Source organism: Tympanuchus pallidicinctus, unplaced genomic scaffold (assembly GCF_026119805.1).
Source record: "Tympanuchus pallidicinctus isolate F22 unplaced genomic scaffold, pur_lepc_1.0 scaffold46, whole genome shotgun sequence".
NCBI lineage: Eukaryota > Metazoa > Chordata > Aves > Galliformes > Phasianidae > Tympanuchus > Tympanuchus pallidicinctus.
The window spans coordinates 935,566-961,625 of record NW_026294765.1 but is presented as its reverse complement, the minus strand read 5'-3'; the positions used below and the strand labels follow the sequence as shown (position 1 = coordinate 961,625).

General features: G+C 57.3%; 2 protein-coding genes across 6 annotated transcripts; both read left to right on the top strand.

The window, feature by feature from the left end:
- Positions 1-2,743: 2,743 nt before the first annotated feature.
- On the top strand, positions 2,744-16,153 carry LOC128090441 (nuclear receptor ROR-beta-like). The gene is made up of 10 exons (XM_052702797.1): positions 2,744-2,865; positions 8,297-8,382; positions 8,459-8,600; positions 9,978-10,391; positions 10,858-10,979; positions 11,606-11,738; positions 12,216-12,323; positions 13,040-13,150; positions 13,451-13,563; positions 14,094-16,153. The coding sequence occupies exons 1-10, from the start codon at positions 2,859-2,861 to the stop codon at positions 14,253-14,255; spliced, it is 1,398 nt and encodes a 465-aa protein (XP_052558757.1). The 5' UTR covers positions 2,744-2,858; the 3' UTR covers positions 14,256-16,153.
- Positions 16,154-17,659: 1,506 nt separating this feature from the next.
- SCAMP4 (secretory carrier membrane protein 4) lies at positions 17,660-25,342 on the top strand. Of its 5 annotated transcripts, none has more exons than XM_052702824.1 (8): positions 17,660-17,772; positions 18,483-18,540; positions 18,680-18,733; positions 19,980-20,141; positions 21,434-21,590; positions 22,127-22,228; positions 22,404-22,521; positions 22,625-25,342. In XM_052702824.1, exons 3-8 carry the CDS (start codon positions 18,727-18,729, stop codon positions 22,799-22,801), a joined length of 723 nt encoding a protein of 240 aa, XP_052558784.1. In that variant the 5' UTR covers positions 17,660-17,772; positions 18,483-18,540; positions 18,680-18,726; the 3' UTR covers positions 22,802-25,342. The 5 variants fall into 5 exon arrangements, with proteins under 5 accessions (XP_052558784.1, XP_052558782.1, XP_052558786.1 ...); XM_052702822.1 differs by having other exon boundaries at positions 17,661-17,772; positions 18,677-18,733; XM_052702826.1 differs by having other exon boundaries at positions 17,668-17,772; positions 18,677-18,733; positions 19,980-20,108.
- Positions 25,343-26,060: the final 718 nt, after the last annotated feature.

Below are 26,060 nucleotides of genomic sequence, written 5' to 3'. Positions count from 1 at the left end.
CAGCTGCAAGCGGAGGAACAGAGGAGATAACATCAGTGGTGAGGGCTGCCGGGAGCCAGAGCTGGGTGAAAACAAAGCAGCACCTCGGCCCACTGACCTACTTCGGGCATCGCCGCGCTGCAGGGATGGGGACGAGGGGTGGTGGCACCGCGCCGCCTCCGGTGTGGGGATGCTCGGGGGTGCAGCACCGCCGTGGGGGGGCACGGACCTCTAATGAGGGTTCGGTGGGTGTTAATTGCACGGGGCTGCCCATAGGGTGCACGGGGGGCTGGCCGCTCCTTCCCCAGCCCACCAGTGGTTCTCGATCTAATTAGCCTGGTTGCGGCTGATGAAGGGCTGGGTAATTGCGGCGGTGTTGGATGTCCCTTCTAGCAGTGCTGTGAGGCATTGCATAAGCAGAGGGCGTTACGTGAGCAGGTCAGGGCTGCCCGGGGGTCTGGTTACAGCTGGCCACGCTGGCCCCAACGCAGCCCCAACCCCAAATGGGGACAGCAATGGGGACAGGGATGCGGGAGCTCCGGTCCCAAGTGGAGATGCTCGAGTCCTGGGGATGGGGGCAGTGAGCTGGGGACCTACCGTGTGCAGAGGTGACGTGGCGCGGTACCACGAGCTGGAGGTGACACCAACCACCCCCAGCACCACGCACACAGCACTGCTGCGCCCTCCCAGCTGCAGAGTGCCACATCCCCACACCTCCCAGCCCCCGGCTCTCCCCCACCGCCCCATCCCTGTGTCCCTCCCCCGTACAGGGTGACAGCGGTGGCACCTTGCGCCGCTCCATTGCTGCTGCCTGATGTGATTGCAGTGATGGCGGTGCCTTCACTGCTCTCGTTGCTCCGCTTCCATCCTTCCTCCTCCCGCCTGGTTGGGCACACGGATGGGACACGGGGTGACAGGCAGCCCCAGCGCTCCGCTTCCAGCGCACCCCGCTCACATCGCACCCAGGGAGCATCCCTCTGTGCTGGCACCGAGCCGCCCCGCAAGATCACCCTCATTAAGGTGCTGCCCTAACGAGGTCACCATCGTCAGCTCTGTCTCAGGTGGGGAAACTGAGGCTCAGAGCAATGCCTGCAGCACGTGGCTGCCCTGCTGGTGCGACAGCTGTTGGTGGAGCGAGAGCGAAAATCTGCCCTGATGCCTGGCGCAACCCAAAACTACGGGGTTGCTCACCACGCCTGCAGTGAGCAATGCTGCAGCCACGCAGCACCTTCAGCCCTGGGATCTGAGTTGGAGTGGGCACTGCTGGGGGCAGAGGCTGTGCTGTGCCCCTCCTGGATGTGCCATGACCCATCTGATGTGCCGTGTCCCCCCTGGCTGTGCCGTGTCCATCCCGGCCAGGCTGAGGGATGCTGCTCCCCTGCTGCAGGGTGGGACCCATGTTACCCATTTCACCCCAGGACCCCCGCAGATGCCTTCTGGATTTGGCAGACTTTAAACAACCCGATGACCAACTCCTGGCCTTGGCCAAACCTCACCTGGGCTCACAGCTCACTTTGTTCACAATGGGAGCAGCTGTCCCCTCCCTTTGCCCCAGCACTGCAGTGCTGAAGGGCACCAAAGCTCGCCAGCACCTCTTCCCCCCCTCCCCCCCCATGCCCTGGGGAGGGCAGTGCTGGACCCCCCCATGGAGCAGCAGACGCACACGGGTATGATGACAGCAGCACCCAAAGCGGTGTCTCCTCCTCTGGGCTCTGCCCCAAACCTCCCCCTGGCATGCAGGAATTCGGGATGGCACCACCCAAATCCCTAATCCCTGTTTGCTCTCCTTGTGCCGCACCCATGAGAGCAGAGCTGACATCCCCCACCCCCCCCGTGCCCGCAGCCCTCGCCACGGCCCTGGGGCTCAGCCCCACATGAAGACCCACACCGAGCTGACCCAGCCCTGCTGCAGTGCCGACCCCGTGGGCACTGCTGTGCCCCTTCATCTCCCCACGGCTCAGTTTTGGAGTGGGCCACATCCTGACGGTGCTGGGCACGTTCCCTGTGTGAGTCAGCGCCCCACAGCACCTTATGCAAAGGGAGAGGTGTGGGGTGGAGGCATGGGATGCTATGGGGTGGGCAGCTTCGTCCCTGTGCTGTGTGCTCAGCCTGGGGGAGAGCTGACCACTGCCCAGCAGGGGGAAACTGAGGCAGCTGTGGGGAGGCCCAGCCCTGTCCCCATCACTGTCACCATTCGGGTTCAGGGTACCACCATCTCTGTGTCCCCATCAGTGTCCCCATCTGGGGCCAGGGTTCCTCCTATTTCTATCCCTGCCATTGTCCCTGTTTGGGATCAGGGTTCTCCCTTCCCTGTGCTCATTGCTGTCCCCATGTGGGGCTGTGGTTCAGCCATTCCCTTTCGGGGCTGAGGCTCTGCCAGCTGCCTGGAGATGCATCCCTGTGTTGAATGGGGCCGCGCAGGGAATGGGGTGAAGGTGCTGTGACTCAGGAGGACACGCTCCTGTCCCCGTGCCTGGGCGAGTCGCGATGGGGCGGCCCTCCTATGGGCAGCAGAGCTCAGTGCCTGGCGTGCAGTGCTCAGCGTGCAGCTCCCAGTGTGCAGCCCCCAATGTGCAGCCCCCAATGTGCAGCGCTCAGTGTGCAGCTCCAAACATGCAGTGCCCAACATGCATCTCCCGACGCGCGGCTCCGAGCAGCGCGGGAGGGAGAGGAGGAGGAGGAGGAGGAAGGGAGACGGGCGGAGCTTGGGGCGAAAGCGATTTGTCGGGGCGGAGCCGCGCGGGTTCGTCATGTGAACGGCCGCATGTTCGGGCAGAAGTGGGTCAGCGGTGCGGAGGGGCGGGTGGAGGTGCGGAGCCGCCCGGTGCCGCCCGGTGCCCCATGAGCCGCCCGGCACCGCACTGAGCGCCGCCGGAACGATGCGAGGTGAGAACGGGGAAGGGGGGTAAACGGGAGAACCGAGGGTCCCAGGGAGGAACACGTCGGGGGAAGGCGGTGTTGGAGCATCGGGGAGCGGGGGAACGAACGGGGTGCGGGGCGGGGGGATGCGGGGATGGATGCGGGGATGGATGTGTGGATGGATGTGCGGATGTGGGGACGGCACCGCTCCGCAGTTCGATTCGTGCTTGTTTTGCCCGACGGCGGCACTGAGCTGCCCTTAAGCTCTCCCCGCAGCAAAGCCCGTTAATCTGCCGGCAATATGCCGCTGTGCTGCCGGGCGGCCACGGGGACAGCCGGGGGTCGGCGATGGCACCGGGGCGGCCGTAAGGCGCTGATATCGGGCCGAGATCGGGGGTCTCCGCGGTTTCCTCGCGCACTGATTTGTCCCCGTGGAACCGCTCCTATGAGCGGCCCCGTTCCTGCGCTCCTTTCCCTTCTGCGTAACGGGACGGGCGATCCCCCGCGACCTCACCTTCATTAGCGCTCCCGCCTCATTAACCGCAGCGCCGGCGCGGGGGTCATTAACAGCGGGGTTCAACTTTTTCCTTTCTTTCATTGCGTTTTATTCCTTTCGCCCGTCCTCTCCCCCCCCTCCCAATTAAAAAGCCCTCATTAAACGCCAACCCCGCTCCCCCCATTCTCCCCACTGAGAGTTTTTTTTCCCCATCGGGATCCCCTCGGATTCGTACCGATGGACTCAATCTCCGTTTCCTCCCCCTGAAATCGCCGTTCTGCCCCGTTCCCGACAGCTCCTCCGCTCTTCCCTCGCCGGATCTTTCCCCTCGTATAATCCTATAGGGTTTTCAGCCCTTGTTTTTGCAAACGGCGTGGCTGGGAGCGTGCGGGGCTCGGCCGCCTCTCCGAGTTGTCCCAGTGACCCAGATCTGTCATTGGGAAATCAGTGAGGGCGGAGGAGGAGCCTCCCTGCCCGCCCGGCAGTGCGTGCCCGCATGGGCAAAGGACGGCGGCACCCGATGGGGCCCGGTGCCATGGGGTCGGGGCTGACGGAGCCCTTCGTCACCTGAAAAGGTGGCGGGGGTGAGGGACGGTGGGACCCAACGGGGTCTGGTGTGATGGGCTGACGGTGCCAGACGTCACCTGAAAACACGGGGTGGGTGAAAGGCAGCGGTACCCAATGGGTGCGATGGGATCGGGGTGACAGCCCTGCTCTCACCCAAAAACAAAGTATAGGCGAAGGACGGTGGCGTCCAGTGGGGTGCGATGGGGTTGGGGTGATGCTGTCTGGATGGGGATGGTGGCTGGGCAGCGTCCTGCAGGGCTGGGATCCTTTGGGGATGGGGGGAGCAGCTCCGCCGTCTTCATTTGTGCAGTGGGGTCGTGCAGCACGCGTGGTTTCATCCCCAGGACCCCATTGAAACAGTGCAGCAAACGGAGCGGTGGAGGGGATGGGGGTCCCTGGAGCCCCTCAGAGGGCTGGAGGGGGGGGGTGGGGAGCCTGGTACAGCAGGAAGGGTCTGTGAGGCAGCGGGGTGACGCCACAGCATCGCTGCAGTGGGCTGCTCTGAGAGCTGCTGGGATGTAAATCTCACCCTGTTTATTGAGAGTGCCTTTATTTAACCCTACAGCATTAAACCCCCCCGCTTGCAGGGGGGCCTTCCCCTGCCCCATTACCCCCTTTCTCCCCTGCCCCATTGCCCCCTTTCTCCCCTGCCCCATTACCTCCACCCCAGCCCCATTACTTCCACCCCTGACCCATTACCCCCTTCTGCCCTCCCCAGCCCCATTTCCCCATTCCCCACCTCCACTGCCCTCCTCCCCAGCCCTATTACTCCCCATCCCAGCCCTGTTATCTCCATCCCAGCCCCATTTCCCCATTCCCCACCTCCATTGCCCCCCTCCCCAGCCCCGTTACTTTCACCCCAGCCCCATTACCCCCACCCTGTGCCCTCACGTGCCGCTGCCCGCAGCTCCAAAGTGCAAAGTGCTGCACTGCAGGGCCGGGCACTCAGCACCAAACCGACTGCCACCACAGCACTGTGCACACCTCAAAATGCAACCCGGCCCCATGCGGGACCCCACCACCTCCCAGGAAACCTCATAGCATCCCTCAGGACCCTGCAGCATCACCCCCAACCCCGCTTTATGTAACACCCCGATGGAGTGGATCTGCCTGCGCCGGTGACCCCGCACTTTGCTCAGCTCCCAGTCCCATGCTGGGTTACCCACAGCACGCATTTATAGGGTTGGTTGTTGTTTTTTGGGGGAGTTGCAGCCTCGTGCTCTGTTTGTACCGGCAATAAATGCCTTTTATTTATTTTTCCCTCCGCTCTCGCTGGAGGCTGCCATCCCAAAATGCAATCATGGGTAATTAGGGAGGGAGCTCAGCTCTCCTGGCCAGGGGACAGCAGTGGGGACGCAATGGGGATGGGGGGCATGCGTTGCTCCGGGGGTCCCCACACCCCCATGTGCCCCCCCTGAGCCCACAGCAGGGAAATACAGACAAGGGGTGGGGGTCTCTGTGACGGGGGTCCCCATGCCGCGGCAGGGCGCCCAGACCCACTGTGACCACGCACCGGGGGGTCCCCAAAGTCCCCATAGTGAAGGCTGGCAGCACCGTAGGGACACAGCACAGCCCACCCCACAGAGGGGGCAGCGGCCGCGGCGTTACACAAGAGTGCAGAACAGAAAGTGTGTCAGTGGGACAGGAGGACGGCGTGGGCTCGGCGGATGGACAGACGGACGTGGGGCCGATTGCCACCACGCAGCCGAGCCGGCCGGTGCCCTTACATAATGGGCAGCAGTGGCAGAGGGCCCGGAATTGGGCAACGAATATTTACAGTGGGAGGAGAGCAAACACTGCGCCGGGACAATTTAATTGCGGGATGGGGATCGCTCGTTTTAACCCTTTTTTTCTTTTTTTTCTTCCTCCTTCGTTTTTCTTTTTTGCCTCTTCTTTAGCACAGTTTTGCTTCCTGGGGAGGCGAAGAGTTTGTTTCTTCCCCCACTACAAAAAGTCTTTTCCGCACCGATCCGGTGCTCATACGGTGCTGGGACTGGCACTGCCCTAATGGGGAAACTGAGGCACGAGGGAGGCGGGCAGCGGTGATTCAGACAGGGTTACAAACAGAGCAGCAATTAAAAGCTGTTCTGACACTTAATTGCCACCACGCCGCGGTTACGGCTGCACCCCCACATCAGTTATTTGGGGCTGACGTCTCAGCTACGGGTCAGGTGCTGGCACTGTAATTAGCAGCATTCCCAATTAAGAGCTCGGAGTGGCTTCCGATCGATCGCTTTGGTTTCTCCTGTGGGGCAGGTTGGGAGATGTGGGGTCAGGAGGCGCTGCTGGGCTTCGGAGCATCTCAGCCCCTACGGACCCCCCCCAAAAGGAGCTGGGTTGTGAGGAGGGGGCATTTCTCAGCTCTCGGGGTCAGGATTTGGTAGGGATTGGAGCTTCCCCGGTGCTGCAATCACCACGCTGGGTATCGGCTGCGGGCGGAGGATGCATCACCCGGCGGCTGCAATTAACCTTGCATAACAAAGCCCGTTTCCTGCCGGGGGCGGCACAGCCTCCGTCCCCCCCAGTGACGCCGATGGGGTGGGATGGGGTCCCTGTGTTTTGTGTGGGTTTGGGGCGCATCCTGCAGCAGGAAGGGGATTCGGGGTTGTCTCGGAATGGCCGAGCGGCGGCTGCCATCACGGCGTGTGGGCTGAAGTGGGTGATGCTGAGTGGCTGCAATGGGGACTGGAGGGCGGTGAATGGAGGGCTTGAAAACCCATCCGTGGGGCAACAGGGGGCACAGGACCCCACCCCAAAGCCACATCAGTGGGTCAGTGCAGGGCACAGCGCTCCATCTCAATCCCCAGCCGCTGCTTGTTGGCCCACTGATGGCGGTTCAGGATGGGGCTCTGTGCCCTCTATTGGCCCATCATAAACCCAACTCGGTGGGCCAGTAGGGGGCACAGAGCCCCATCCCAAACCCCCATGAGTGGGTCAGTAGAGAGCACAGAACCCAATCAGTGGGTCAACAGAGGGCTCTGTTGATCCCCCAGCCACTGTTTCTTGGCCTGGTGATGGGGGTTCAGTGCCCACTGAGTTGGCTTTGTGATGGGCCAACAGAGGGCTCAGAACCCCATCCTGAACCTCCATCAGTGGGCCAGTGGAGTGCACAGAACCTCATCAGAGGGTCAATAGAGGGCACAGAGCCCAATATATGGGCCAACAGGGGGCACAGAACCCAACACCGGGCCAATAGAAGGCTCAGAAACCCATATGTGGGCCGATAGAGGGCACAGCACCTCATCTTGATGCCCCAGCCGCTGCTTCTTGGCCCATTGCTGGGGGTTCGGAATGGGGTTCAGTGTCCATTGAGATGGGTTTGTGATGGGCCGATAAAGGGCACAGAAGCCCATCCTGAACCCCCATCAGTGGGCCAATGGATTGCACAGAACCTCATCAGTGGGCCAGTGAAGGGCTGAGAACCCCAACAGTGGGTCAAAAGGGGGCAGAGAACCCCAACAGTGGGCTGATAAAGGCCTCAGAACCCATCAATGGGCCAACGGAGGGCACAGCACCCCATCTTGCTCCCCCAGCTGCTGTTTCTTGGCCCTTTGATGGGGGTTCAGGATGGGCTTCTGTGCCCACTGAGTTGGGTTTGCGATGGGCCAATAGAGGGCACAGAACCCCATCCCAAACCTTGCATAGGACCCCTGGGACGATGCCTGGGAGGGCAGGGGAAGGCAGCAGGGACTTTACCCACACCGGGGATTTGCACAGACCGTGGGGATTTTCAGTGCCCATAATCTGGCCGCAGGGTTTATTTTGGCGCGGCGGCGGCTGCACAGAACCCCTGGGGGGAAGGGGGGGATTAGCAGTGCAGCGATGCTGGGAGGCACGTACCAGTGCTATGGGGGGTGGGGGGGGACAGCAGTGGGCCGGATCTGGGGCAGCTGGAACACGAGGACGAAGCCTATTAGCAGCTCAGTGCCAGCGAAGCAGAAGCGGGAGGGAAGCGGATTTGCTGGGGGACCTTGAGCTGAGCATTGCTATATTGGGGCTGGGGGGGGCGGGTGGGGGGCACCGGCAGTGGGGTGGGGGCAGGGATGGGGGCTCACCCCGTGCATGGGGTCCGCAGTGCTCCCAGCCCCATAAGCAAGCGAGAAATGAGGGGCACCATCCCAAAACTGCACTGGGGGGGGGGGGGAAGAGGGGGGCTGGTGTGTGGATGCGCTGTGCTAAAAAAGTCTTGCAAGGGTTTTTCTGCTCCATTCCTGTGCCCCACAGCGGCCTTTTGGGGTCCTGGCATAGCGTTCCCATAGATGAGGCAGCAAGGGCTGAGCTGTGTGCAGTGCAGCAATAGGGCAGCACAGCCGTGCCTCAGTTTCCCCATCCGTTGCCTGGTTTCAGGCGTTCTCCTCGTTTCCCTCACGCTGCATTTTTCCCCTTTTGCCACAGCCCAAATCGAGGTGATCCCCTGCAAGATCTGCGGGGACAAATCCTCGGGGATCCACTACGGCGTCATCACCTGCGAGGGCTGCAAGGTGAGCGCAGCGCGGGGCCGCCTGGCTGCTGCCATCCCACGGGGCCCCTTCCCAACCCCACTGCCATCCCTTGTAGGGTTTTTTCCGGCGGAGCCAGCAGAACAACGCCAGCTATTCCTGCTCACGGCAGAGGAACTGCCTGATCGACCGCACCAACCGCAACCGCTGCCAGCACTGCCGCCTGCAGAAATGCTTGGCGCTGGGCATGTCCCGTGATGGTGAGCTGCCCCAGGGCGTGGGGCACCTTGAAATGGGGAGAAATATGTGGGTTTGGGCTGGGTTTTGTTGTTTTGTTTTGGTTTTTTTTCTTTTTTTAAATGGGGAAAATTTCAATGGATTCTGTTTCGGTTGGGTTGAGGAAGGAGGTGCTCCAATGGTGCATGGGCTGATGGGGGGCAGAGAACCCCATCACAGACCCGTATCGATGGCCAAAAGAGGGCACAGAACCCCGCTAATGACCAAAAAAAGTTCACAGAACTGCATCAGTGGCCGACAGAGGGCACAGAACCCATCAATGGACAAAAGGTTTTACAGAACCCACCAGTGGCCCAACAGAGGGCACTGATCCCCATCAGTGGGCCAATAGAGGGCACAGAACCCCATCAATGGCCAATAGAGGGCACAGAACCCCATCAATGGCCAATAGAGGGCACAGAACCCCATTAATGGCCAACAGAGGGCACAGAAGCCCATCAATGGCCAATAGAGGGCACAGGACCCCATCAGTGGGCCAATAGAGGGCACAGGACCCCATCAATGGCCAATAGAGGGCACAGGACCCCATCAGTGGGCCAATAGAGGGCACAGAACCCCATCAATGACCAAAAAAAATCACAGAACCCCATTAATGACCAAAAAAGTTCACAGAACTGCATCAGTAGCCGACAGAGGGCATAGAACCCATCAATGGACAAAAGGTTTTACAGAACCCACCAGTGGCCCAACAGAGGGAACGGATCCCCATCAGTGGGCCAATAGAGGGCACAGAACCCCATCAATGGCCAATAGAGGGCACAGGACCCCATCAATGGCCAATAGAGGGCACAGAACCCCATCAATGGCCAATAGAGGGCACAGGACCCCATCAATGGCCAATAGAGGGCACAGGACCCCATCAGTGGGCCAATAGAGGGCACAGAACCCCATCAATGGCCAAAAAAAATCACAGAACCCCATTAATGACCAAAAAAGTTCACAGAACTGCATCAGTAGCCGACAGAGGGCATAGAACCCATCAATGGACAAAAGGTTTTACAGAACCCACCAGTGGCCCAACAGAGGGCACGGATCCCCATCAGTGGGCCAATAGAGGGCACAGAACCCCATCAATGGCCAATAGAGGGCACAGGACCCCATTAATGGCCAATAGAGGGCACAGGACCCCATCAGTGGGCCAATAGAGGGCACAGGACCCCATCAATGGCCAATAGAGGGCACAGAACCCCATTAATGGCCAACAGAGGGCACAGAACCCCATCAGTGGCCAATAGAGGGCACAGAACCCCACTGCAAACCCACACCAATGGGCCGACAGAGAGCTGGTCAACCCCACTGTGCCGACTCCATGACACCGCTGTGTTTTCCACCCCCTGCAGCGGTGAAGTTTGGCCGCATGTCCAAGAAGCAGCGGGACAGCCTCTACGCCGAGGTACAGAAGCACCAGCAGAGACAGGAGCAGAGCGGTGGCCCCAAGGATGAGCCCGAACCCCTGAGCCGCATCTACACCACCAGCGTCAGCAGTGGCCTCTCAGACCTGGATGACATCTCCACGCTGTCTGACGGGCTCCTCTTCGACTTCCCCCTCACTCCTGATGGCAGCAGCACCTACTACAACCTCGACCTGCTGGCCTCGGCGCAGCCCTCGCCTGATCAGTCCAGCCTGGATGTGGCCGACGCCACGCTCATCAAACAGGAGTCCATCTATGAGCTGATGCTGGAGCCAGCCCTGTTTGCGCATGGGGCGCTGGAGGGCAGCCAGCTGGCTGGGGACATCTCCGTCCTTGAGATCGGTGAGGGATGAGTTGATTGGAAGAGTCCTTCAAGGTCACAGAACTGCAGAGTGATTGGGTTGGAGGGGTCCATAAGGATCATAGAACAACGGGATGGTTGGGACGGGAGGGGTCATAAAGATTCTAAAATGATGGAATGGTTAGGATGGAAAGGACTCTAAAGATCATAGAAGCATGGAATGAGTTGGTTGGAAGAGACCCTGAGGATCATAGCACTGTAAGATGGTTGGGTTGGAAGGGATCCCTAAGCCACCCAACCCCAGCCGTGCCATGGGCTGGGTGCCCCCCAGCAGCTCAGGCTGCCCAGGGCCCCGTGGAGACCCCCAGGGATGGGGGCACCCACAGCTCCAAGCGGTGCCAGGGCATCACCTCTATAGAGCACAGAATTTCCCCTTCGCATCTGACCTAAATTTCCCCTCTTCCACTTTAAACCATTCCCCCATATTCTATCCCCACCGCTTCGCAGACCGGATCGCCCAAAACGTGGTCAAGTCGCACCTGGAGACCTGTCAGTACACAGCAGAGGAGCTGAAGCACCTGGCCTGGAGCCTCTACTCCCCAGAGGAGGTCCGTGCCCTGCAGAGCAAGGTGAGATCCATCATAGGATCATGGAATCATTCCGGTTGGAAAAGAGCTCTCAGAGCCCCAAGCCCAAGCTCAGTGCGTCCCGCCATGCCTGCTGGTCGTGGCCCTCAGTGCCACGTCTCCACAGCTCAGAACACCTCCAGGGATGGCGACCCCATCACCGCCTCCCCCAGTTCCAGTGCATCACCACTCTTTTGGATATTGTTCTTAATACACAGCACATTTCTGCTCCTCTTGGGATCTGGTTGACCTCACTGTGGTCAGGACCCACGTTCCATCTCAACCCCAACCTTCTGTTGGGATCAGATTGACCCCGCTGTCAGGACCCACGTTCTACCCCAGCCCCAAATTTCTGTTGGGATCAGATGGATCCCATTGTGGTCAGGACCCATATTCCATCCCAACCCCAACCTTCTGTCGGGATCTGGTTGACCCCATTATGACTGGGACCCGTGTTTCATCCCAAGCCAAACCCAGCGGTGCTCCACGCAGGGACCCCTCTGCCCATCTCCGAAGCCTTTTGGAGCCATAGGGGTGGATCATGGGTTGGGGGCACCAATGGGGAGGTGGGAGGTGGGAATGCCCCGGGTGCCAATGAGCCCTAAGGGCTGTCCCTGCTGACCCCGCAGAGCTGTGAGGCCATGTGGCAGCAGTGCTCGCTGCACATCTCCAATGCCATCCAGTACGTGGTGGAGTTCGCCAAGCGCATCGATGGCTTCATGGAGCTCTGCCAGAACGACCAGATCATCCTCCTCAAAGCCGGTAAGGGCCGTCCCCAATGCCACCCCGAGCACAGATTTCCCTTTGGTGAAACATCGGGGTCACAACTGAAAGTCAAACAACAACAACAAAACAAAAGCAAACCCAAATGGGATCTACTGGAATAAACCCCAAACCCAAACTCACAGAATTGTAGGAATCACAGAATTGTAGGGGTTGGAAGGGACCTCCAGAGATCATCGAGTCCAACCCCAACTCAAATGGGATCTATTGGAATAAACCCAAAGACCAAACCCAAACGGGATCTGCTGGAATAAATCCCAATCCCAAACCCAAATGGGACCTATTGGAATAAACCCCAAACCCACATTGGATCTGTCTAACCGCCGTGCTCTTGGGAATGAACAATCTGGACTCCAAACTTGCACGGGGGGCTTTTCTCTCTCTTCCATTTGGTTGTGGGATGATGGAACCCCCTGCCCTCCCCTCCCTCGCCTGCTGTCCCTCTGCCTGTACCAGGTTGCCTCGAGGTTCTCCTGCTCCGTATGATCCGAGCCTTCAACCCCCTGAACAACACCGTGCTCTTCGAGGGGAAGTTTGGTGGCGTGCAGATGTTCAAGGCGCTCGGTGAGATCCGCTTCGGGGCCTCTTTGGGGCACCCTCCTCCTTTTGATGCCCGGATGGGGGATGCCCCCATGTGAAACACGGCATCCCTATGGCTGGGATCCCTAAAGGATCCATCCCTGTGACTGGAAAAGAACTCTGGGATCATCCAGTCCGACCTTAACACCAACCTTCAGTTGGGATTGGGTTGACCCCACTGTGGTCTGGACCCACTCTCCATCCCAACCCCAACCATTTGTTGGGATCAGGTTGACCTCATCGTGGTTGGGGCCCATGTTCCACCCCAATCCCAACCTTCTGTTTGGATCAGATTGGCCCAATTGTGCTTGGGACCCATATTCCACCCCAACCCCAACCTTCTATTGGGATCTGGTTGACCCCATTGTGATCAGAACCCACATTCCACCCCAACCCCAACCTTCTATTGGGATCTGGTTGACCCCATTGTGATCAGAACCCACATTCCACCCCAACCCCAACCTTCTATTGGGATCTGGTTGACCTCATCATGGTTAGGACCCATATTCCACCCCAACCCCAACCTTCTCTTGAGATCAGGTTGACCCCATTGTGTTCAGGACCCATCTTCCACCCCAACCCCAAGCCCAAAGATGCTCCACACAGGGGAGGAGCATCTCCAGAAGCTTTCGGAGCCATTGGGGTGGGATGTGGGTTGGGGGCCCCAATGGAGCCATGATGTCCCCCTGTCCCCCCCGTAGGATGCGACGACCTCATCAGCGCTGTCTTCGAGCTGGGAAGGACCCTGTGCCGCCTGCAGCTGTCAGATGAGGAGCTCGCCCTGTTCACTGCCGCTGTGCTGCTCTCCCCGGGTGTGTGGGGGCACAGGGGGGTCTGGGGCTAAAGCTGAGGGGCACAGGCCCTGAAATCCCAAATGATTTGTTATTTTTGGGGGGAAAGGCGGGTGGGGAAAACATGTATAACAGACACATCTGCCAAATGTCGGTGGGTGGAAGAGCTTTGTCCCAATGGCAGGGTTGAGGGTGGTGCGGGGTCGTCCCATGTCCCCAAAGCCACCCCAAGGATCTGGAAGGGTGGTGGGAAGAGCAGTGGGTTCCTCTAGAGTGTGGGGTGGAGCTGCAGCCATGGCACTGACCTGGCCGTCCTCACAGACCGCCCGTGGCTGACGGAGTCCAAGAAGGTGCAGAAGCTCCAGGACAAGATTTACGTGGCCCTACAGCACGAGATCCAGAAGAAACACTCCGCTGAGGACAAGCTCTCAAAGGTTGCAGTGCTGAGGGGAGCCCGGCTGGGGGAAAACCCAAAGAACCGAGGGATGGGGATGGGCAGCGTGTGGGGTGCCCAGAAAGCTGTGGGTGCCCCATCTCTGCATGGACCCTGGGCTGGGGGGGGGCAGACGGCCCATGGCAGGGGTGGGACTGGGGGTCTTTAAGGCCCCTTCTGGCCCAGCCATGCTGTGATTTTATGGTTCTGTGATCTTATGGGTCCCCCTCCAACCCAACCACCCTATGGCTCCGTGTCCTTTAAGATCCCTTCCAACCCAATGTCCCTTCCAACCAACTCATCCCGTGGTTCAGTCACCTTCAGGGTCCCTTCCCACCCAACACCCTACGGCTGTATGATCTGTAAGTCCCCTCCCAACCCATCCTACGGTCCTACAGTTCTGCCATCTCTGAGGACTCTTCCAACCCAACCATTCTGCGATTCTGGGATCTTTAGGGTCCTTCCCAACCCAATCGTTCAATGACTCTATGGCCAATGATTGGGAACTCACTGCTCCTCCTTTCCCTGCAGATGGTCTCCAAGCTGCCCCTGATGAAGACCATTTGCAACCTGCACTTGGACAAACTGGAATTTTTCCGTCTCCTGCACCCGGAGACGGCCATGAACTTCCCACCCCTCTATAAGGAGGTCTTCAACTCGGAGCTGCAGTACAGCGACCCACGGGAGAGCTAAGGCTGGGAGCTGCCAGCCCCCTCCCCGGCCCCAAATCCGGAGACGAACTGAACCCTGAGGTTTGGGGCCGTCCGTTTAAATCGCGTAACCAAACCCAAGACAGCGGGGTGTTGGATTGCAATAGCTCTTGAATGTAAAGCACCTTTGAAGGAAAAGCAAAAGGACTTTGCCGTACCCGTGAAATGAATGTGAAATCTCCACTCGGGAGAGGAGATGCTCCTGGAGGTGCGCGGCGCCGACTCGTCCTCGATCCGGGGGAGCGGAACCAGAGGGGTGTGGGTCGGTGCTGCCCATCAGCAGAACTCATAGGGAAGGACACGGAGCGAACCTCACCATGGAAGAGTCGCCAGGAAGGCGATGGCATTTGGAGAAGCGGGGGGTTTTGCAGCCGTGTGGTTTTGTAGCTTCGTGTCCCGACTCACGGCAGCATCTGTGGGTCCGTCAGCCCCAATTCTGCCCCCCGGTGTTGGTGGAACCCATTGAGCGTCCCAGTGCTGAGTGCCAACCGGGGATGCGCCGCGCGCGTTTCCTGCCCTCCCGGATCCTGAAGGTGGACAAGAAGGGAAGAGTCAGAATTGCCTTTTTCATCTTTGGGATTTGTCAACGTCAGCGTCGCCGTCTTCATTTCATCGGCAAAGAAAGCATAAAAGCACCTTAAACTGGGGAAGGATGAACCCTGGTGGGAGAGATTTGGGGTTCTGAGCGAGAGGAGCCCACATGGGAAGAGTGGAAGTATTGAATACCAATAATTCAACTGCCCAACACGGGAACCTGCACTTTTCAGTTCTCTTTATAGGAACGGACTCGTTGAGTTATTTATTGAAGGGATGGAGTGGATTTTCACAAGGAGGGGCTTGGGGCCCTGCAGTGCTGCCATCCCAAAGCCAAACCCAGGGGTCTTGGTGGTACGTGTCAAAAGGGATGGGAATGGAGCGCCGGAACCTTAACCCTACCCCTTACCTCCACCTCTAACCCTAATCCCCAACTCTTAACCCTAACCCCTACCCCTAATCCTAACTGTAACCTCTAACCTATGACCCAGAACGCTACCCCTAATCCTAACCCCTAACTCTTAACCCTAACCCCTAACTCTTAAACCCAACCCATAATCCTGACCCCTAACCCCCACCCCTAAACTTCACCCTAACTGTAACCCCTAACCTATAAACCTAACTCTTACCTCTACCCCCTAACCATACCCCCACTCCTATCCCTTAACCCGTAACTCTTAACCCTGCCCCTAATTCCTACCCTTAGCCCCTTACCCCTAGCCCCCTACCCTTACCCTACCCCTACCCCTCTTACCCCTACCCCTCTTACCACCTACCCCTTTCCCCCTTACTCCCTAACCCTCTTCTTCTTTTCCTACCCCTAACCCCTGCCCCCTAACCCTCTTACCCTTAACCCCTACCCCCCTTATCCCTACCCCCTTACTGTACCCCCTAACCCTTTTACCCTTAACCCTTTTCCCCCTTCCCCCTTTCCCTCCATCCCTCACCCCTCTCCCTCACCCCACGTTCCAGCCCCATGGGGCCGCGCTCTCCATGTGCGCTCCGTTCCACGTGGATGCGTTCATCTGCCCGCGTCCCCCCACCCTGTGTATAAAAACAGATCAAACATAAATTATATCTATTCCTGTGAATGTCGGTGCAAAGAGAATGCTCTCGACGAAGCTCCGATGGCTTTTATCTTATTTTAAGCTCTATGAATGAATGGAAGGAATGGGAGATCCCGCGTTCCGTGTCCCGGCTCTGCACCCATGGGTGCTGGTGGCCCCGATGGGAACCCACTGCCGTTTAGGGGACGTGAGTGGGATGTTCTGTCCGATGGGAATTTCTATTTTTTTAAAGAAAAGAAAATGATGAATAAAACCTCTTTGGGCCCACGCAGCCGTAGGAGCGGAGAAGTGTTTATTTAAGGACTTTGTCGGACGTTTTTCATGACGTTAAATAAAGATGAGATGGATGGAGAGCGGAGGGGAACGTGTGGGGCTGCATGGGAACAATGTGGGGAGCAGTGAGTGTGACCCCAATGGCGCTGAGCGGGTTTCCATGCATGGAACCCATTGCTGCATCTGCCCCATAACCTCCAGTACTGACCCGGACTGGTAGCCCAGTGTCCCCAGTAGTGCCTGTTCAGTGGGGCAGAGGGACCTCTGCTGGTGTGGGGCTCAAATGTTCCCTTCCTGCTTGTGTTCTCACAGTGGCTGACCCACAGAACCTGACCCACAGAACCTGACCCACAGTGCTGGATACATAGAACCTGACTCCATACAACCTGACCTACAGCATCTGACCCATAGAACCTGATCCCATGGCACCTGACCCACAGGACCGGCCCCCCCAGCATCTGACCCATAGAACCTGACCCACAGCACAGGACTCATAGGACCTGACTTACAGGATCTAACACTACAGCTCCTGATCCCACAGGACCTAACCCATAGAACCTGACTCGTAAAACCTCAGGACCTGACCCACAGAACCTGACCCACAACCTCACCCCCAGCACCTGACCCATAGAACCTGACTCCATACAACCTGACCTACAGCATCTGACCCATAGAACCTGATCCTATGGCACCTGACCCACAGGACCGGCCCCCCCAGCATCTGACCCATAGAACCTGATCCCATAGCACCTGACCCACAGGACCGGACCCCCCAGCATCTGACCCATAGAACCTGATCCCATGGCACCTGACCCACAGGACCGGACCCCCCAGCATCTTACCTACAGAACCTGACCCACAGCACAGGACTCATAGGACCTGACTTACAGGATCCAACACTACAGCATCTGACCTACAGCTCCTGATCCCACAGGACCTGACCCATAGAACCTGACTGGTAAAACCTGAACCCTCAGGACCTGACCCACAGAATCTCACCCTTCAGGATATGACCCATAGCACCAGACCCACAGGATCTGAACCACTGCACCTGACCCATAGAACCTTACCCCAGTGTCTGACCCATTGAACCTCACTCCATGGCACTGGACCCATGGAACCTGACCCTCAGAATGTGTGTGGGGCTGAGCTCCCCATGGGGTTCTGTCAGCCCCATGACATTGTGTGGGGACACGTTGGGTCCACGGCTGCCTCTAAAGCAGCAGCCTCCCAAATTGTGTTTCTTATTTTAACAGAAATACTGTTTTTTCGGACTTACTTTGACGCCTCTCTGGAAGGCTAGGCCGACTCAGATATTCTGGGGCCACCACCCCTCCAACGCCGTCGCCATGGCCGAGGGCTGCCACGTGGTGGCAAACGTCCCCTTCGGCTGCGATGGATTTCAGTTCTTCGCCCCTCCCATAATGATGTCCCTCTCCGCTCCCCGTAGCGCAGTCAGCCCGCACCGTCACGTGACGCGCGCTGGGCGCCGCCGCGACGCACTCTGGGAGTTGTAGTCCAAAGAGCGGGGGGCGCTGCGGCCGCGCTGCGGTTTGGGACTCTCTTTCCCATCGAACCCCGCGACGCCGCGGAGGGAGCGGGGGAGCGGCGCCGAGCGGAGCGGCGGTGCGTGCGGGGCTCCGGTGATCCGTTCTGGGCCGTGGGACCCTGAGAGAACAGCGGGGTGCTGGGGGGGGGAGGGTCCTTGCAGGTCAATGGTGAAGTGGTTGGGGTGCGAGGGTCCTTGCGGGTCAACCATGGAGTGGTTGGGGTGGGAGGGTCAGGGTCCTTGCAGGTCAACTATGGAGAGGTTGGGTGGGATGGTCCTTGCAGATCAATGCTGAAGTGTTTGGGGTGGGAGGGTCCTTAGAGGCCAATTGTGGAAAGGTTGGGGTGGGAGGATCCTTACAGATCAATGGTGGAGAGGTTGGGTGGGAGGGTCCTTGCAGGTCAGTGCTGAAGTGCTTGGGGTGGGAGGGTCCTTAGAGGTCAGCTATGGAGTGGTGGGGTGAGGGGATCCTTGCAAGTCATTCTCAGAGCCATCAGACCTCTGGAGCGGCTGGGGTTGATCCTGTCCCTGTTCACTGACAGCAGTGCAAGGATTCCCCATCGGTGTGCAGGAGGAGCACGCTGTGCTGCCGTGCCCTCCCAGGGCTCACCTGGCTTCACCCAGTCCATAGGAAATGCATTGCAGCCGTAGTTGCAGCACTGCAAAGCTCCCCCCCACCCCGACCCACCCACACACAAACACACACATACAAACACACACATACAAACACACACCTTTGGAGCAGTGCTTTGCTCTGCAATTAACTCTGCCTGTTCTGTGCCAGCAGCTGGGAATCCTCTGCAGGGAGCCAGGTACCATCCCAGCCCCAATGAGGCACTGAGACGGTGAGTGGGTGCTTTGCTTTGGGGGGGCTGGGGGGCACTGGGGGCGCTCCTGCAGGTTGCAGCACTGTGGGCTGTGCTGGCAGCGTGCTGCTGCCCACATGTGCTGCCTCAGCCCTTCTTTGCTTCTGCTTCTCAGTAGATCTGCTGCTGTTTGGCTGCTGTGGCCCAGCAACGCCCTGAACCACCATGGCAGGTAAGGACCCCTCGATGCACAGCAGAACGCTTCCAGATCCCATTTCTCAGCACGCTGCTGTAGCTGGAACCCGTCGCTGCAATACTTCACAGTGACCCCCAAAGCTCTGCAGCTCCTTCCTCTCCTTTCCCCCACTGCTGTGTTCCCCATGCAGCGTCCTGAGGTCGCAGCTGTGGCGATGAAGGCTTTGATTCCCCTCACAGCATCCTGCCTGCGCTCTCCCTCTTAATGCAGCTTAATTGCAGCGAGGTGACTCAGGCCAGCTTTAAAAGCTCACAGATGCAGTGCAGCTCTGGGCACTCCCCATACAGTTACACACGGCTCCTGCAGTGTCTGCTCACACAGACAGCAGCTGGGGAAGGGAACTCTCGCACTGACAGCCCCTGCTCAGACATTTCCTCTTCTGTGCCATTTGGAGCTTTTCCCAGCACATTCCTCATCTCTCCCCCTGCTTGGCTCTAATGCTGTTTACTGGGGCGGAAGGAGATGAGATGCAATTAGTCGCCCTGGCCTGCAATCAAACTTTAATCAGCAGTGCTCCCCAAGGTGCAGGGGCTGCATGCAGGCACACACCGGCAGCCCTGCCTGCAAGCTGACAGCAGCTTTCATACAGGGCTTGGGGCGTTTAATTAGTTGATATTGAAATGCAATTTGTCCCCAAGATGAATTTTTCTGTGTCACTTCCCATCAGCGTGTGCTGATTTGTGGTGTCTGAGTGCAAAGCTTTTGCTTTCTGTTCACTGGCGGGGCTTTGTGTTGCCTAAAGACCCATTTTGGAAAGAAGGGGGTACATCCCTGAATGCCTTAACAACAGAATCCTCCCCCACACCACGCCTGCACTGAGCTGGTGCCTCTGAGTCCCAAATCCCTGTTAGAGAGATGCCTTCCAAGGGCAAACTCCTTTGGGGCTCCCTTCTTTCATTGGGAACCCCTCCTTTGGGGCTCCCTTCTTTCATTGCAAACCCTCCTTTGGGGCTCCCTTCTTTGGGGTTCCCTCTTTGAGATTCCCTCTTTGGGCCCCCCCTCTTTCAGACCCCCTCCTTTGGGACTCCCTTTTTGGGACCCCCTCCTTTGGGATCTTTGGGGTTCCTCCTTTGGGACACTCATTTTGAGGAGTTGTTTTGTTGGGTTTTTTTTTTAATTATCCTTGTCCTGAGAGTGGGATGCACGCTGGGAAGGTGCAGAGGATGCCCCACTTACAAGAACATCTCAGCATTCAGCTCATCTGCTGTGTTCTGTGTTGTAGAAAAGGTGAATAACTTCCCGCCGCTCCCCAAATTCATCCCCCTGAAGCCCTGCTTCTACCAGAACTTTGGGGATGAGATTCCCATCGATTACCAGTCCCTGGTGAAGAGGATCTACCACGTCTGGATCTGTACGTTGGATAAGGAAGCTGCCCCGGTTGTGGGTGTGTGGTTGAGTTGGAAGGGGCCCTGAAAGACCATCCAGTCCCACTCCTGCACCGAGAAGCGACAAAATCCCTTCAACCCCAACCATTTCTGTGGTCTCATGGCTCTAAGGATGACCTGTAAGGACTCTTCCACCCCCCTCATTCCAGGGTTGGCCTCTAAGGACCCTTGGAACCCAACAACTCCACTTTTGACCTTATGGACCCTCCCACCTCAAGCTTTCCACAGTTGACCTGTAAGGACCCTGCCACTCCAACCACTCCATGGTTGACCTGTAAGGACCCTCCCATCCCAGCCTTTCCACAGTTGACCTCTGAGGACCCTTCCCATCCCAACCACTCAGTGGTTCAATGGGCGACCATTGAGGTCACAGAATCTCAGGATGGGCTGAGTTGGAATGGAGCTCTAAGGGTTGTCTGGTTGTACTCCTGCTCTGAGCAGGGACCCCCACAGCTCCACTGGATGCTCAGAGCCCCATCCCCTGACCTCTGGCGTCTCCAGGAGTGGAGACTCATATTAACTGACATTTTTCCTGTAACCCTTGCACATGAATCCCCAACGAGGGCTCATTTAAAGGAAATCTTTCTTGCTGGAGAAATTACCTACAGCTCCCACGTGTGCATGAGCAGAGTAGTAATGGAAATTAAAAATAGCAGCTGTGAGGAAGACAGTCTGGGGTGCTGAGTGCAGAATGGACATGCTCAGCAATGGAGCACAGCACTGGTGCCCTCTGGGGTCTGCTGGCAGCTGTTTCTCTATCCGAGGGGCAGAACAGGGAGTGTGAAAGGGCCTGGATGTCTCTGTGTTTTCAGCCTGGTTGCAGTCTGCTGTTCCCTCACTCAAGGCAGCACTTAGGAGCCCTGGAACCACTCCCAGGCTTCCTCAGAGGCTGCAGGAAGCAGAGGGAGAGCCTGCAAGGTGCTGTGCTGGTGTCTGACAGCTCCTGGGCAGCCCCAGAGAGCGCAGGGCCCACAGCTCTCCTCTTTCATAAAGGGGTTTTGCTACCAACAGGGGTTGAGCCTTGCTCGTAGCAGCACTGGGCTGAGCCTTGTGCTGTTCTCCATCCCTTGGCAGTCCCACAAGGGATCCTCAGCCCTCTGTTCAGTGCATCCCCTGCAGGTGGCCGTCCCCGTGCTGCTGCCCCGCAGCTCACAGCAGAAAGCCGTTTCCCTTTGGGGTGGGTGCAGATTTCCCACTCAGCACAGACCATCCCTGCTTTATCCCAGGAGTCTGACTGTTCTGTGATGTGAAATGGCACCAGTTCATGCTCTTTCCTCTGCTCTCTTTGCAGTTTACTGCATCACGCTGGTCGTGAACATCATTGCTTGCCTGGCCTGGTGGATTGGAGGTGGCTACGGAGTCAATTTTGGCTTGGCCATCCTCTGGCTGATCCTCTTCAGCCCCTGCAGCTACGTCTGCTGGTTCCGACCGGTGTACAAAGCCTTTCGGTACGTGGGAACCCAGGAGGGTTCACTTTCTTCTTTCTTTGGGAGAGAGATTAATCACAGGATGGCTCAGGTTGGAGGGGAACTTGGAGATCATCCTGTGACAGGACAAGGGGAGATGGGTTCAGGCTGAGAGAGGGGAAATTTAGGCTGGATAGAAGGAAGTTCTGTGCAATAGGGGCAGTGAGGCACAGTCTGCTCACAGGGGTGGATGCATATTAAAAATAAATATGAATGCAGAGGAGAGGCTCAGAGTGGAGGTGACACAGCTGGTGGCACCCTTTGGTCACCAGAAGACCTCACTCCAGCTCAGGTGTTTGAGCTCTGAGCCCTAACCTGAACCTAAACCCAAACCCTAAGCCACTCCAGCTTGAGGTTTGAGCTCTGAGCCCTCACCTGAACCCAAACATGAACCCTCATCCACTCCAGCTCTGGGGTTTGATCTCCGAGTCCTGACCCCTACCTGAACCCACTCCAGCTCAAGGTTTGAGCTCTGAGTCTGAACTCAGTGTGCCCCTCACATCTCTCTTCCCTCGCAGGTCAGACAGCTCCTTTAATTTCATGACCTTCTTCTTCGTCTTCGGCATGCAGTTCATCCTCACCATCCTGCAGGCAGTGGGTTTCTCCGGATGGGGAGCGTGGTAAGGACAGCCTCCTCCTAGGGGGGCACTGCACAACCTGCAGGGGGACAGAGGGACTGCTGGCAAGCCAGCTCCAGCACCTCAGGGAGATACAGAGCAGCACTGAGCTCTGCACTCTCAGCGTCCAGGAGCTGTGAAGCTGCTCTGATGGTGTTCTCCTTTCCCTTCCCCGCAGCGGCTGGTTGGCAGCCATCACGTTCTTCAGCACCAACGTGGCAGCTGCTGTGTTCATGCTGTTCCCTGCCATCATGTTCACGACGGCGGCGGTGGCGATGCTGGTCTGCATTTTGAGGGTGAGAGCTTCAGTTTTGCCGTGCGATGTCTGTGGGTGTGTGGCACGGCCGCTCAGCGCAGCGTTCATGGATGTTCACTGGGGGCCTTTTGCCCATCCTTTAGGTGCACAAAATCTACCGAGGGGCCGGCGGGAGCTTCCAGAAGGCTCAGGATGAGTGGCACAGCGGTGCGTGGAGGAACCCCCCCAGCAGAGAGGCCCAGTACAACAACTTTGCAGGGAACAGCCTGCCCGAATACCCCACGGTGCCCAACTACCCCTCGGGAAACCAATGGCCTTAGGCAGCCCCCGGGCTGCGCGCTGCCTGGATTCTCTCCTTTTTTATTTTTCGCTCCTTTTATCGTTACCTGAAAAGATCATTTGCATTCCCCTCCATACGCTCTGCTCTTGGCGGGGTTTTGTTGTTGGGTTGTTGGGTTTTTTTTGTCTCCTCGTTGCTGCAGAAGACGTTTGCTGCCTGCTATGGAACGCCCAGAGCTCCGCACGGCCGGATCAGAATAGCAGAAGGTTTTTCCCCTGTGCTGCTCCAGCATTTGCCTCGTTGCAGACTGAGGAACCCACTGCTCACTGCTCTTTGCTCGAGGGCTCCTCGTGGTCGTGGCTGAGCTCCCTGCAATGTCAGCGCTGCCAGCGTTGCTCTCCTGCTTCCCCACACACCTCCAAGCTGCCTGTCCTCGGAACAACCACAATCTGAGCAAGAGCACCAACCGGTGTTGGCTTTCCTGGATGAGTAATGTGGAATTTTTCCTGCCACGGGAAATGTAACACCTGATTTCTTCAGTACTGCTGATCTGAAGGTGTCTGTGCAATCTGCAGCTCTCTGGTGAAGATTCCTTCATGAGGCAGTGCTCACTGTGGGTGAGTGTTGCTCAGAAATGAAGAAGAGTCCCCATTTCCGTGGCTAGAACTGCTCTTAGGATAGAAGTCCTGCTTTCGCCGTTTCCAAAAGCTTTTAGCCGGATCTGTGTGCTGCAGAGGTGCAGATTCATCTCATTTTGTGTCATTTCAGTGCCATTTCATCTGGCACTGGGCTTTGAGCCTGCGGATGCTCGCCCTCTTACAGGCAGGCAGTGTGAGATCTCTGTGCCATCCCAGTCCCACACCAGAATTTCATGCTGACCCTACACGTGCCTGACTGACTGCCTTGTCCTGTGCTCTGGGCTCCAGCTGTGTTATCTCAGCACCGGACCCCAGGGTGGTTTGGGAGCAATTCCCAAAATGGATAGATTTAATTCTGCCTTCTGCCAATGTTAGTTAAAATCCAACTCCATCGTGCAGTGAGTCTGACTGACCAAGGGAAGCTCAGTAGCTGATGCCAGCAGTGCAGAGCTGGTTCCTCTGTATCCAGCAGCACTTCCAGGTACGAGCAGAGCTTCTTGCCTTTCCCCAGTAATCAGCAAAGAGGAGAAAGCTGTCGGGAGGGTTTGTACCCCTGAAAGCTAGCACTGATTTATCTCATTGCCCACCTTCATCTCATGCACGTCCAGCAGGACGGCCGGAGCCTGAGCCATCCCATTCCCTGTGTCCTGCAGCGACCCGAGCAGCAAAGGCTCTGCTTTTCCCCTTCCCCCAGCACCCTGCTGGGAATTCTCTCTGTCTGGGAGGTCAGTTCCCAATGTTGCTGAAGGCAATGAGCGTTAAGCATCTTCAGCTCTGGTCCTGTGCAGGGCCGCGTGAGCCAGGTCTGCAGGTTTGGCTCGGCCCCATGGCCTGCCCAGCTCCAGGGGATGCCATAGATGCTGCAGCAGGAGTCACTCCATGCTCACACAAAGTAACTGGAAAGCAATCCTGGCTCCTGGACAGGGAGGCTGCCCCAGCTAGGAGGAACTGATTTGCAAGTGATCTTTTGAAAACCGTTTCTACATGTGCCTTAACTAACAATGTTAGTTCATGAAGGAGAAATATCTGTTCCCCATCCCCCTCTGCAAAACTTCCCTTCGCTCCATTCACTTTTCCCATGTCATTCCATAAACACTCAGCAAAGTACAGCTTGGAGTCTGCACAACACCTTTGTTGTTAGGGCCAAAGCAACAGCAAACATCAGTGGGAGAGCAGAGCCTCCTCTGACCTTGGTTTACGAGCAGCACTGACCCCTGCTGCAGCACCAGCCCTCGGGGATGTTTCATGTGCTGAACACAAGGGTGTTTTCTTCTTGCAAGTGTGCAATGTGTTTGTAATTACAAATGCTTGAAGCCTTCATAATAGAATGCGACGTTGCCAAGCTTTCAGGTGCCTTTGTCATGTGTCAAGTGTGATTTTAAGCATTCTATGTCGCTTGCCATCAGAGAGTGATAAAAGAACCGTGAGGAGAAGCATTGCCAAGAGACTCTACTTCTCTTTTCTCCTTTGGAGAATCTGGGGGTCCATCCCTGCATTTCCAACCTGCTCGATGCAGAGAAGGGGATACTTCAGAGCTTCAAACCAAACTGGTTGGAGGCAGACGCTAAGATCACAGCCGTCGTTACCAAAATGATTGCAAAGTCATGAGCAAACACTGCCTGAGATTTCTAAAGAGTTCAGTGAAGCTCCGCGGATGGGAGCTGCCATCTTAAAACACCTTTCCCCCCTTCCATCCTTTTCAATGCCAGAAACCCGAATTCCAGCAAGTCGACTCAGTGCTGCCTGAACTGCCGTGGCTGAATTCTTCGGGCTCCTCTATGGTTTTTAATGTTTACATTCGATCTCTTCACACCATTAACCTGGACCCGGCTCCTGGTTTTGCTCGTGTCTGTGTGTGATGTTTTGTGTCACTTGCAGGGCTCTGCTTTCTGTTTGTGTTTTGATCACAAGACAATAAAAGCTCATCCTGTGCTCTTCTCGAACTGGCTGTGTCAGAGCTCTGTCTGTTCCCACGGAACCTCAGCTGTGGCAGAGGGAAATGGCAAAATGGAGATTTTCTTTCCAAAGTCTCCCACCAATTTTATTTTATTTTTTTTTTCCTCTCCTTAAAAGAGCCACACGTTTATGGACAAAGCTCATTCCCTTGCTGGAGACCAGTGGGACAGTTGGCTGGCAAGTGTTTTATAACAACGTTACCACTGTCCTCATTATCCAGCTTAGGAGAGGTGCAGGTGATAAATGGGGTCAAGCCTTCCTTCCTGGCCCTTCCTGAGCAGCACAGCCCGTTGTGGGGCTCCTGCTTTGTTTGCTTTGCTGCCTGAAAAGATATGGCCATCTCTGGGGCAAACTGACATGAAGGTGAGTTGCGTCCCTTTCCTTAAGCACGCAACTGGATCTGTTGCCCCAAATTGCTTTGTGTTCCAGCTCTGCTCACAGGAGCTGAAAGAGCTGTTTTCATTGCAGCCACTCAATCCAACATCTGCTGATCTCAATCACTTCCTCCTCTCAAAGCCCTCTACCCTACCTGTAGCCATTAGCATCTTGTCTCTGTGCACAGGATGTTGCATCGTCCTCACATCTGCAAAATTCTCATGGCAGCATTTCTCCCACAGTGGGTCAAGCAAGCAGATGGACTGACTCCAAGCATTGTCCCCTTTCTCCCTCAGGTCAATGGGAACACAATGTTCCCTATAGGGAGCT